General features: G+C 29.4%; 1 protein-coding gene across 1 annotated transcript in view; it reads left to right on the top strand.

The window, feature by feature from the left end:
- LOC117178419 overlaps window positions 1–14,663 on the top strand; it is an 873,788-nt gene that overhangs the window by 300,098 nt on the left and 559,027 nt on the right. The window contains exon 3 of the mRNA XM_033369846.1: window positions 10,531–10,633. Within this exon, the coding sequence (XP_033225737.1) occupies window positions 10,531–10,633 (103 nt within the window). The remainder of the gene's footprint in view (window positions 1–10,530; window positions 10,634–14,663) is intronic.

Here is a 14,663-nt window from a genome sequence, read left to right as displayed (position 1 = left end):
ATCATCCTATAAGAAGTTAAGAACCCTATAATTTTTGTCAATGAGAGCGTGAGAAAGGTGAAAGTATGCACTGGATTGGGATATCTCGACCGGAAGTGAAAAAGTTCGTTAAGGCTGCAGCTGCAAGGATCGGAATCGCGAGAGGACGCTCATTCATTTTGTCGTAAAGTTCATCGGTGCAAAAAATGTTTGCCGTTACTTCTTACGGCTCTGATTAAAGCAACGCGTGGCACTTTGCTGTGATTGGGTGGGACGCGGAAAGCCGCTCACGGGCACCTGTGCATTATTAAACTATACACGATATATAATAAACTGGCCGGGAGGTATTACCGGTAATAAATGTTTCGTGACTCGTAAAAATGTTATTACCTCTTGTGCGGTTCAATACCAACCAGGTAGTTTATAAAAATGCATCACGGAGACAGTTTCCAAACCCACAAGAAGCATGCAATTAAGGATCAAGGACATCTTTGTCCTTGATCCTATCATGTCTCATTATGAAATTTGTTGGCCAAATTAAAGCCAAATTACGATAAATTTTGATTTTTATCACTTATGCTCGACTTTTTAAGTAGTGAGGTATATTTAAAGTTTGTTTTTTGTGCTAGTAATTGGGATCTAATTGTGAAATGTGGATCAGCTGTTCTTGAGCATCGCAGCCATATTTTGTCACGTGACACATCAAATAATTTCTAGGGGCCCTTCAAAAACGGTTTCACCGTGTTTTGAACACTCTTCTTTTATAATAAAAAAAAATCTACCAAAATTTCTGAATTTCCAACGAAAGAGTTGAGTTTTCATGTTAAATAAAAATTGGATATTTTAGAAAAAAGTTGACTTTGAAACCAAAAAAAAGACAACTAAATAGTTGACTAATTTGACGAATTTGACCTAATTTTCTTGACCAGATATGTGTAAGTAATTATTTGATCTTCTTTTTTTCTGTCTACTGGTCTTGTATCAATATTTGAAAAAATATTATTGATGTGAGAACAGCAGACAGAAATAACTAACATGAAATAATTGTAAAAACGTAAAAGTAATTTTCAACCAAATAATAGAATTTTTAAAAAGAGAAGATTAAACTTTGACTAAGGACACTTATATTTTGAGCCAAGCAGTCGAATTTTAAAGCCAAAAGAAACTATTTTTTTGGTCACAAAATAATTAAATTTTCAACAAGCTGGTTTTATTTTCATATGAAATGACGAATCTTCAACAACAACAAATTATTTTAAGAAAGGTTGAACTTTCAATTTAGTTTAACTGTTAATAAAAATATTGTCAAAGAAAAATACAATAGTTGATATTTGAACCAAGAAAATATTTTAATCTTGAACCAAAAACAGCAGACTTTAATCAGGAAGATGAATTTTCAAACAAAAATGTAATATTTTATATTTCAGTGAAAAACTATTTGAATTTTCAATTATAGACAGTTTAATTTTTAACCAAATAGTTTTACTTTCTACTAAAATAATAAAACTTTCAATAAAACAGTTGAGCTTTTCAGCCAAAAAGGCGAATTTTCTACAAAACAGTCGAATTTCCAGTAAGAAAAGTTAATTTTCTACTAACTGGTTGAATTTTCAACTAAATACCGTTTTGAAACTCTATACACTGAGAAAAGATTTTATTATTCGCAACAAAATAATTTTGTTGAGCATTTTTCGTTGTCAGAGCAAAATTTTGGTTGTTACTACAAAATTATTTTGTTGGACAAACAAAATATTCGTTTCTTAACACAAAATTATTTTTCTAAGCCTTATTTTGTTGTCCCGAACAAATTTTTGTTGAGCCAACAAAAGTATTTAGTTAGGCCAGCGAAAGATGCACAAGTGTGCAAGTTAATGTCCACGCTGGCGGATAATACCGCTACCCGTCTATTTCTGGAAGAGTGGGGCCTACACTGTCTCATCGACACCTTCAAAATTAAGCATCCAAATCATAATCTAAAATGTTAATTTAAACTCACGTTCTAAAACTTTGATACTTGATACCTCGTAAATAAAATAGTTTCATTGTCCATTTATCGTAGAGTGTAGACAATTTTATCTTTGTTTTCGTAGAGCATGGCATTGATAAAGATGCGTTTGAGGCTCTCACGCCTGAGAGTACTTTCGTTGAAAAACTCTTGGCAAACGAAGTGCTTGGAATACAAATAAAATTTGAACGAAAGCTACGAGATTATATCGTCTTAAGGAAAAAAGGTATCTTCAATTTAACATCGAATGATTCAGGTTTTGAGAGTACAAAAAGTATGTTTTTGACCTAAAAAATATTTAGCAACGCCGTCAAAACTATTTTGTGTATACAGGAAAACAATTGATTTGAGACAAAAAAATAATTGGGTTGACCTTACAAAAGTATTTTGTTACGTTAACAAATAAATTTTGTTAGACCCAGAAAATATTGTATTGGGGTGACAAAATAATTTTATTGCCTCAACAAAAAAATTTGGTTATGCTAACAAAACAATTTTGTTCGGCCAACAAAAGGTCTCAGCAAAAAAATTTTGTTGGCTCAAAAAAATAGTTTTGTTCCACGAAGAGCAAAAAAATTATTTTGTTGAGCCAACAAAATTTTTGTTGTTCTCAGTGTAGATGTATATTCACTATGTGTGTATTTACTTTTGCTCATTTTATGAGCATTTTTCTTCCTTGCAGGTACCAAGCGAATTTTCTTTTTCGTAGGGGAAAGTTTTTCTATAAAAAATAAAAAAAGGTTTCTTTTAAGATTTTTCAAGCTCATGCTCCTGTCTTATTGAAAATATTATTCGCAGAAAATCAAAGATTCTATCAAAATGTCAATCGATATGATCCGTTACAATGAACCATTTTTCAACTTACGGCAATGTTATAATCTTCATTAAAATCAAAATTTTCTTTATAAAAATAATGCAGTTTTTTTATTTTTCTATTTCGCTATTGATTAATCAAGAATGGTCACGAAAATTCGTCAATAGAATAATCCGCGAATCATCGAAGACGCGAACAATGGCGTCAGATGAAATAATTTTTATATTCTCAAAATTAAAAAGTCCTCTCAAAGGTCAATAATTTTGGTACAAATTTAGAAACGATATTGGTTGTTTATGATAGGTCACTGGTCCTTTAATTGGGAAATGACGCGTCGCGAAGATGCGAGCAAATATATCATATACATTACTGTTGTACTCCCAATATTGAAATTTTTTTATCGGATCATAAAGATAAATAAAATATTTTTAAAAATAAATTGGTTTGCTAAATCATAAGAGGTTCTAGAAGGACGTCAATAGATCCTTCGACGTGTCTCTAAAATGCGAACAATTTTTTTGGATATAATGTTATATTTTCAATATGAAAGAAGTTTTTCTCACATGAAGAAAATAATTTTTTTTTTAATTGATAAGTCGGTACTGGTGGGTCATCAAAGGTACAACAGTACATCTATTAATGCATCTCTAAGACGCCAACAAATTCACTCCATACAATACTGATATACTTTGATTATCAAAAAAGTTTTTTTTCACACAATCAGAATGAACTATTTTTTTCAACTTTATAAGTCGGTACTAGTAAGTCATAAAAATTTCAACAATAGGTCGATCGATGCGCCTCGATGACTCAAACAAAGATAATATATATCGTATTGCTGTGTATTTTGAATATAAAAAAATTTCTCATATGAGGAAGGTAACTTTTTTTAAATCTCTAAACTAAAAGCAAAACCTTTTTTAAATGGTCAATATAGCTTAAAAAGAAGTCTCAAATTATTACTTTTTATGTTTTTTAATTTATAATTTAATTTTTGTAGCTTCTTTTAAATTTAGAATATTTCTGTTTCTTATTTTCCAGACAGACCTTCACCAAATATTATTTTGTAATCTGTCCTCATTTGGAATAAGTAACCCGCTGCGAGATGATAATAAAATACCTCCTGCGAATTATTGTCCAGATTTGGGTGCTGACTTTTGCGAAGGTGTGAGACTAAAGTTTTTCTGTCGATGTTTATGGGGGCAGGCTATAGCGTTTTTATATAAAGACACATGGCCATGGGGGTCGTGTTCACGCATCCTTCATATATTTGACGCTGGAAATTTTACGAATAAATATCAACATCTTCCTAAAAAAGTCTCATCGGAAAACAGAATTTATTCTTTTCGTACAAATTTTTTAAGTTTTAGTACCGTCGAGAGAATTAATTATCGATCAGTTCAGGGTGAATTTGGATCAACGTTAATGCTCTACAACTTTAGGTTTTCTTTTCTCTGTGCTAAGACTGTCTGAACATTTTGTAAATAATATTCTTATGACAAAAAGTAAAATGTCGCAAAAAAAATATATTTTATTCTTGAAATTTTAAAAGTTGGCACTGTCGAATTCTAAAACCATTTACTATCGAAAGCTTCAAAAACAAAAAACACTAACTCTTTAAAAAATTAAAATAGCAAAATTGAACACTTCTAACGCTAAAAATTGTATAGTTTATAATTATAATCGGTTAAGAAATTTAATTTAAATTTAATTTAAATTTAAATGTAAACGATCAAGTTTTTAAGATAATAAGCTTATAAGCTTATAAGATTATAAGTATGATTTTTTAAAATCATATTTAATTACATTAAAGGTATTGGCGATTTAAACAAAATTCTGTATCAAAAGTAGTATTAAACAAAAAATTCGTCATAAAAAAATGATGTCTTAGTTTAGAATTTGAAAAATTATTTGACAGAATTCGTTTCAAAAATAATGTAATCGTTTGAAAAATTTTTAAACTAATAAACGGTCAAATTTTCGAAAAAGTAATTCTAAAATTTATAAACTTATATGAGTAAATAAATATCGTTTTTCTATATTAAGTGCTATTTTATAGTATAATCTTTAGTTATTGTTCATTTGGTTCTTAAACAATAAACTGTATTATAAACACTATTGTTAATATTAATAAGCTTTGAATCATATTTCTCGATAAAGAAACAAAAATAAGTTATACGAGTAAGAAACAGAAACTAATAATTCAATCGATTTTTGAATATACGTATCATACTCAAATTGTTTTCAAAAATTTCTCAAAAATTTTCTTATCTATTACTTAAATACGCTTCTAATTAAAAAAGCGATGTAATTAAAAAAATTGTATACTAAAATTAGAATAAAAACTTCCTTATTTTTTTAAACTTCATGTTTATAATTGTTTAATTTAAAGGTTTCAAAATACATTATTTTAATGGCTTTGAGTTTAAGATGGAAATTTTTTTAGCATGGAGATTGCCTTTTATATTAAATTTTTAAGGTCACTAACATGAAACTGAAGGTATTAAACTATCAAGCCGAAAAAGCGAATTCTATACAAACAAGTTGAATATTTTACCTAAAAATATGAATTGCGAACAAAAAAGTTAATTTCCTACAAATCAGTTTAGGTTTTTTTCCAAAAAGTTGAATTGCCTGCCAAAATAATAGAAATTTAAACCCAAACAGGCGAATTTTTAACAAAACATTGGAATTTCAAGCCAAAAAGACGAATTTTTAACGAAGCAGTTGTGTTTTTAACCTTAAATAATACATTTTCAGCCGAAAATTAATTTTACACCCAATGGTTGAATTTTAACATGAAAGAATTCATTTTTTTTACAAAAAATATAATAACTAAATTTGCAGCTCAAAAAATTGATTTTCAGCAACAAGAAAAAAATAATTTTCAACAAAATATTTCAATTTGAACCCAAAAAATGGATCTTTCTCTAATAAAATGAGCTTTTTACAAATCAGTTAAACATTTAAAAATTATTTTAATTTTTAATCAAGAAGATTAATTTTTTGCAATGTATGGCGAATTTACAACAAAATTAAAAAGTTGTAAACCAAATAATTAAACTTTGATCTGAAGACTGTCAATTTTCACTGAAAAATGAAATCGTTAAATTTCAGAAGTATAAATTAATTTTCAAGCAAAAAAAAAGAATTTTGATCAAAATGGTCCAGTCTTCAATGAAAAAAGATTAATTTTCAATGAAAAGTTTAATAGTTGAAATTATAACTAAAAACGAGCAATTTTGTTTCAAAAATTGACTAGTTAAAAATAGTTGAGACGATTATATTTTAAGAACAAAGGCAATAAAATTGCAAAATAAATGGTAAACCTTGAGCCAAATTGTAGAATTTTGAACCAAACTAGATCAATTTTGAATCAAAAATATAATCGTGGAGAGTGGGGCTACTTCGGTCACCTTTTTTCAAATAGGATTTTTCAAAAGAAAGTAGAAAAATGATTTTATTGATTGGCAGTGAAATGAAAGAGCAAAAATCTATCTGTAGTGTACATGATTGATAGAGATTTTTATTACATTTTTTATGAATAATATTAACATTTTCTCCAAGGTCTCATTTGATCGAAGCAGCTCCTCCACCAGGGGACGAGTTTGACCGCCCCGTGGGGCTACTTCGATCAATAGACATAACTAGACGAAAAAAAAAGAATAAGCAAATAGAAAATAAAATCGAGTTGAAGCACCAAACTACATAAAAAATTAATTACAATGCAATTAACCATAATTTAAATTTCCCAAGAAAAGAGCATAGCGAAAAGTAAAATATTGAAGAAAAATGAACAAGAATTCACTGATTGTATAATAAAATAAACAAATAAAATTACTTTCAAATTTGATATAAACTATATGGAGAATCAATTTAATTACAAAACAGATTAACAAATTGAAGAAAATTTAAACTGAACCAACCAAAATAAACAAATTTGACATCCAATCAGAATGGAGAAAACAATAATTCAAGGAATCAATAAAAATAAATTTAAAAATTGATGAAATGGATTACTTATGCAGAAATCACGTGAGGCAAATTTGGACAAAATTGGACTTCTTCCCCCCTATCCATTCGAAGTTTTTTCAAAATACACGTTATTGGTAAACTACATTTAATATTGATTCAAATATAATCGAAAATCATTACATGACACACCAGATTGACCAATGAAGTAATAACAAATTTGTTGACATTCGTATAAAGTTTAAAATCGAATAATTTTACGATATCTGTGATTTTTCTAAAATGAAAATAAAGGTGAAATATTAAAAAAATGAAGTAACTCTAATATACGGGTTGATTGACGTAGCTCCATAAACGTTGATCGTAGTAGCCCCACAGGTTATACAAAATTGGAAATGTGTTAAAAAATTAAGCAAAAATCTTGTCGCAAAAAGGTTAGCACAGGGATATTAGCGGTAATTCGATCAAAAAATAAAAATCGTGATCGAAGCAGCCCTACTCTCCTATAGTATAAATTGTTGAATTAAAAATAATGGACTTTCGACAAAAAATATTTTTTTAAATTAATTTCTGATTGCTCAGTTCTCATTAAAGCGAAAAAAATACAAGGAAAAGGAAAAGCTTTTCGAAAATGGATAGGAAGGGGGGGGGGCGGGTTCTTTCAAAAAAGAGAAATATGGGAAAGAGAGTTAAATCCGTATTTAGATGCTTTATTTGCAAGGTAAGATCATTAATTTTCGTATTTTTCCAGCATTTTAAATTATTTTCATTTACATTTATATTTTTTGCGGGATGTGAGTATCTATGGTAGCCCCCCCTGATAATGCGGCATAGTTTTAAAATGGCCCTTTCAATCCATCTTTATTTAATTAGAAATTTCAAACAGATTTGTAACAAAATTTCGTTAAATATTGCGAAGTTTAAAAAAATCGATCTATCAAGTTTTGATCTATTATCCTTCACTTAATCTTATTATATGAAATTTCGAAATTTCATAAATTCCTCGAATAAAAATTCTTCTTTACAATTTTTTGAACGTGCATAGACGGAAGCTTTAAGTGTGCTTCGTTCACCACGAAGGCAAAATTGGACGCCTCCCAGGGGGTTAATTTCGAGACGAAGGGTGGAAATATTCACGGTTCCTTAAAATCCGTCGACCCCACTTTCCTTGCGGGCTTCTTTCTCTCTGGGGTGGTGTTATGCGAAACGGTCACTCGAAATACCATACTCCTTTTCTCGATACTGGCCTCGGGATATCTTAAACATTGTCCGGCAATCGCTTTTTCGCCCCTTACCTTATGAAAGATCATTCAATATAAAAATGATATTACTTCTCCTTCTATTTTTAAAACCAGACTGCCCCAAGCTGCTTTATATAAAAAATATTTAAATTATGCTTATGGGTCGTGCGTCAATTATATATAAATGTTTTTTCTGACGTTTTTATTTTGATCCAAAAACACCATATGACGATGTAATATTTGACATTTTAATCAAGAGAAGATTTATATTTTTAATTAAAAACAGTTGAATAGAACAAAAGGGTGAAATTTTAACAAAATATTTGAATTGTTCATTAAGACATATTGAAAAGTGTCAACCAAAATGTTCCGCTTTCAAATCAAAAAGAGAATCTTTGACGAAAATTAAAATTATCAATAAAAAAATTTAATTGTCAGCCAAAAGGATGAATTTTTAACCGAGACGATTAATTTTCAAGGGAAAAATACGAATTATCAATCAGATGCAACGAATAGTTGAATTTTTATAGAAAGAAATTAATTTTATACCAAAAAGAAAGAATTTTTAATAATACACCAAACTCTCGTATTCAGTCATCCCGTTCTAGGCCTTCCTAGAACTGATGGCTCCCCGGACACGGGACTGCAAGCGAGTTTGCTGTACATTAAAATGTTTACCAAAAAGATCATTTTCAACTAAACAGATAAATTGTGCACCAAATAAAAAAATTTTCAGTTGAAAACAATTACCAACAAAAAAATTCAACATAGTAGTTACATTTTCAACCACAGTTGATTCAACATGAAAAGATGAATATTCAACAAAAAATGTAATAGTTGATATTTTAACAAAACATAATTTAATTTTGAAATAAAAAAACAGTTGAATTTAACCATAATTACGACTTTTAAATAAAGTCATAAATCCTCAAGCAAAACATATCACTTTTCAATTCAACAATTGTATTTTTAACGAAAAAAATCGACTTTCTACCTAAAAAACTAATATTCAACAAAATACAAAAAAATTTCCAAACAAAACAAATTCATTTTTAACCAAAATTTGGAGTTTCAATAAAAAAGATATAATTTCCATCAAAAAAGAAATAAAATTTTTAAACTAAAAAAAACTCAATTATATAGTTCAATTTCTAATTCAAAAATACGAATTCTTTGACAAACTACATACTTTTTCATACAAATAGTTTAATTTTGATTTACAAACAATTATTTCCTACCAAAAAGGACGAATTTTAGCCAAATACATATATTTTTTACAAAATAGTTTAATTTTCTACCGAATTGTTGAATTTTCAAGTCAAAAAGACGAATTTTCTACACAAGATTTAAAGTTTCAATAAAAAAGTTAATTTGCAACCAAAAAGATGAATTTCAAACAAAACGCTAAAATTTCCAATGAAAAAAATGATTAAGTTTTTAACCAAAGAGTTGATTTTTCAACTAAAATCATGAATCTTTAACTAAAAAAATAAATGATGACGAAAGTAGTTGTACTTTCTACTAATAAGTGGAATTTTTACCAAAAATTATGAATTAAAAAAAAGTAATAGCTGATATTTTAAATGAAAAAGATTTTAATTTTACATCAAGGAAAAATTAAATTGAACAAAAATATACGGTTTTTGAACAAAATACTGTAATCTTCAAGTAAGACAGATTAATCTTTAACTAAACAGTTGTGTTTAAACAAAAAATTGATATTCTATACACAAAAAATAACTTTCATAAAAATACATATATTTTTAACCAAATAGTTGAAGTTTTAACCAAGAGGTTTAATTTTCTACGCAAGACTATGAATGTTTATAAAAAGACATGAATTTTAGACCAAATGATTTTATATTAAACAAAAAACATTAAGTTTTGAGCAAAAGTAGAAAAGTTACATTTTCATTTTAAAAATTTATTTTTAGCTAATTAAAAAATTACAAAAAAAAATTGAATCGTCAAGCAAAAAACAATCAATTTTTAACGAAGCAGTTCAAGTTTAATGCAATTTTTAAGTTTCCACCATATAAATAAATAGGAATTTTAATCGTTTTCACAAAAGAGTAGTAGTTTAAATAATCATTAAAATCATTCAATTTTGATATAAGAGTAAAGTTTCGGATTAAGCAACACTTTATGTCCTAAAGAAATGATAAAATTGTGCATTGATATCTCATATTGTGAAAGAGGGTTTAAACTTTTAAAAAATAACTTACATAATTTGTTGATGAAACCTTATTTTTTTATTTATGGTACTATAATTTCGCCAATTTTTTATTATTACAGGTGATATTAAGATTTATATTACGAGGTACTATTAATATTATCAGGTAAATAACAATATATACTGTTAAAATTATACATAAAGTAACATTTATGCTTTATATTTAATGCACTAGGACCTAGGTACTTCATTAGATATTAGGTACTACCCAAAGACTTTAACTAATTTATGTGCGGCCCCTCATGAAATAAATTAAATTTGATAAAGTATAAATTTTTCTTTACAGTCCATCAGGTGTACAGTCAACAGTTGCTCCTGCGACTCCTTCACCCCAGGAAAACGTCATTTACGCTACTGCGACAAATGCCACCACGGCTGGGTTCCCCATGGTAAGTCTTTTTTTAAACTCTGTAATAGTCTTGCAATGTTTGACACTTGACAAAAAACGTAAAGAACAAGAATTGAAGAATTTTTTCTATAATGCTGGTGATTGAGGTATTCATTACTAAACTGTCTATGTAAACAAAATTCAAGTTGGAAATTAGGTTATTGATTTAAGTGCAATCACAGTATTGACTTCTTTAGGCAACTTAAAATATTATATTTCATCAACAGCCTAACCACCTCAACAATACTGTATAAAGTCCAGCCCAGAACAGGTGTCATACCTATACTTGCAATCATTAAAGAATGATTGGTCAACAAGAATTTACAAGGACAGATATCTCACAAATACAAGTCCTTTCTGCGTCCAGACAGTACCTTTCTGATCTTAGGGTCAGAGAATCAGTTGAATGAGACAACCTTACAACTCCCACTACTTTCCCTGGTCGGTTTTTAAATTTAAATGGACACAAAAAATATTTTTTGTTTTTAAAAATGAGCACAAATGTAGGCACCGGAAACAAGGACCACGACCTCTTACTTAGAGGTCTATCCCCACGTAACCGAAGGACTATGTCATCTTCCGGGTTCGTTCCCACAACACCAAAAGGACACCAAAAACGGCAGTCTATTATTTGTTGCTTGAAAATAACTTTACTTACTTCACAAAAATAAAAAAGGGGAAACACTAGACACATCAAATCGCGAGCGCGGCACAAATAAGAACTATTTCTCAATTTAGTTTCGTTAACGAATTCTCACGACAAAAGTCAAAAGCAAACCAAGAGGAATGGGTCAGAACTTGAATTACTAATAAATATTAAAGGTCAAAATTGTCCGGTATGAAAGTTGAAAATAAAATTGTCAGGGAAAGCTTGGATACAACACAGCCAACCGATACGCCACTATGAACAACAAAGTCGCGTCACAGGCGCAGTCGCAAGGTCTTGGACAACAGGCAATACCTAAAGTGACTTCGCGAGACATTAGCGTAAGGCACAAACTCCCAATAATTACGAACCGAGATCATAAATATGAAAGTCCTTATTAAATATTTCTAAAGTTTTTAATCAAATATTCTGAAGAATTTTCCAAAATGATTGAACTACGTTGCCCACAACTGACGTACGTAAATCATAGATGATTACGTATGTATTTTCTGCATCTATTCTTGAAATTCTGTAATTATTAAACAATTCCTGCACTGCATATCCAACTCTTCAATTTCATTTTTCTTTGTGAAACGACGGAAAAACACAAATTATGGGTCCAAATAAAAAGCCTGGGTGCGCAATTTTTTTTTTTTAATTATTTACTTTCCTGTTTAACATAGGCGAGTTCGGCCACCGCAAAATCTGCAGCTGCATCTCATCTGTATTTGAGCATGTCGAACCCAGAGGTCCGTTTATTTGGCAGAGCAAATTTTCCAAGTGTCAGCATACTTCATCCCGGAATACTTAGGGCCGTCCTGAGGGACAGGATTCAATTTTCCAGCGATGACCAATGCCATCCCCCGTAGTTGAAAGCCATCCCCGATACCAGAATATAAGCTATAAGGCTGCGGACTTTATGCGGTCGTAAGTTTTAGAATGTATAGAAGCGATCGCCATTTCACTCGTGAGGATCCAATAGACACTCAACCTATACAGGGTGTTGAAATAATAGTTTATATCCTTTGATTTAATCACTTTAATTATTTTTTAGTGTTTTCTTATTTCATAATGGCTTGCTTTGAAGCTGAGGTATTTTTAATGATTATTTATAAAATTCTAGATTCGCAGTTTTTAAACTCATAAATAGTAACTCCAACATAACGCATGAAAAATTAGAAGACGAAATTCGGATTCAATATATTTAAGTTTTTCCTAAATAACTTAAGTAACTATTTTTACAAACACAAAAAAATGATTTCAGGCAGGGGTGTTCGTACGAAAACCGTTTCATTTTATTTGTTTAAAAGTTTTTACAACTGTTGATGGGATTTATGACCAAAAAAATACTGCTGAAATAGGTCTACAGTACCAAAGAAGTTTAACATCTGTCCTGATTCACCAGGACATTTTTAGAAAAAAATTACCGAAAAAGTCTTCCTTATTATTATTTTTCTTTGTAGCAGGAATTAAAAAAAAATTACCGGAAAAGTGCACCAAATTATTTTAAAATCCGGAAAATCCGGGGTAATTTTTAGGATAGTAGTAGCAGATATGCTTAACTTTTTTCTGAAATTTCTACAAGTGCTGATGGGCCTTATGTCTCAAAAAAGTACTGCTAATATAGAACCAAAGTATCAAAAAGTGCATTTAATATGCCTTATTTCACTAGAAATTTTTGAGAACAAATCTACCTGAAAAGTGCAACTAAATATTTTTTTAAGTAATTTTTTAGGTCAAAAGTTCTGGAAGAGTCTTATTTGATTCTTATAGAAAGTTTTAAATCCTAAATAATAATGATTTTTACAAATCCTCAATTATTTTCAAGACAAAACTACTAGAAAGTGCCACTTATAATAGTATTAGGTAATAGTACATAAAACAGGACAATTTTACTAGACATGTTCCCTTTTTCGGAAATCTCAACAAGTGCTTATTGGATTTATGTCCCAAAAAGTAGTGCTGAAATGGATCTAAAGTACCAAAAAGTGTAAAATATTTCCCATTAGTGTCAGGACTTTCTTGGAACAAAAGTACTCCTAAAATCTCACATCATTTTTTTAGGGTTACTTTTTTAGGTCAAACGTACCGGAAAAGCCCCGTCTAATTTAATTTGGACAGATCATAAGTAATTTTAGGACAATAGTACTAGATAAGTTCCATTTATTTTCATTTTCAAAAGAACTGATGTGACTGTTGCCTCAAAAAAGTATTACTGAAGTAGGATTCAAGTAATAAAAAATAACAAAATATGTCGCGTTTTATCAAGAATTTTGAGGACCAAAGTACCAGAGAAGTCTAACTACATTATTTTTTCTTATTTAGAAATTTATCATGGACAAACATATCGAAAAGTGCCACTTAATCATTCAATTTTTTTATAATTTATTATTATTACTTACAAATTTTATGATTTTCAAAAAAAATGTCATTTGAAACCTCTTTGGTACATTTGCCCCAAAAATACCCTGATTATCAATAAGTCAAGCGGCCATTTCTGGTGCCTTTGTCCTAAAAAAGTCCTAAAAAAACGGGACTTATTTTGAACATTTTGGGTACTTAAGTCATATTTAGGCAGTCATTTTTTAGGATATAAATCCCATTAGCATTTGTAAAAATAAAAAAAAAAATTGAAATGGAATTTTTCTGGCACTTTTGACCCTTTTTGAACTCTTAAAATTTGTTTATAAAAGTTCTTACATAATACTGATTTTTTTAGATCCAGCACTTTAGTGGGATTTTGATCGTGATCCCAATGGGTTCTGAATGTGAACTTTTTTTGTTACCCTATTGAAGATCCTTTTAGTATTTAATCCAAATTTTAATTTTCTAGACTTTCAGAGGAATAACGTGTACAAAATTTGGGTGGACTAACTTTGATTTGGATTGGGGTGGTTTTATCGAGTCACCCTGTAGACCTCGTGAATTTTGGATGTAGAAAATACACCCTGCTATATATATATATATATTTAAGCATATACATCAAACACACGATCGAGCAAAAACGTTCGTGTATACGTATCACGCTTAAAATTCCGCCTGCTTGACCCGCGATAGATTGGAGGCAGCATGGAATACATATCAATTTCGTCCGGCTTGTCCCTTGGGACAAAATGTAGTGGCTGCATTTTCAACTCCTCCACCACCATTTTATCTTCTTTCTTCTTTCGTTTATTATAATAGCCACTGGCTAAATGAACAGGAAAAATATCCTAATTTGGTTGATCAAAGTTTGCTAATTAAATTTTCTTCATTTCGAATGAGTTGAGTTATTCCTATTATTAATAAGTAGACGTAGAAATGATTATAGACGCGAAAACAGGATACTTAAACGATTAGTTAAAGAAAGTAAAGATACAATTAGAGCAGAAGAAGAGTTAAAAAT

The sequence above is a fragment of the Belonocnema kinseyi genome, chromosome 8 (genome assembly GCF_010883055.1).
Source record: "Belonocnema kinseyi isolate 2016_QV_RU_SX_M_011 chromosome 8, B_treatae_v1, whole genome shotgun sequence".
NCBI lineage: Eukaryota > Metazoa > Arthropoda > Insecta > Hymenoptera > Cynipidae > Belonocnema > Belonocnema kinseyi.
This window is presented reverse-complemented; position numbering and strand designations above follow the sequence as displayed.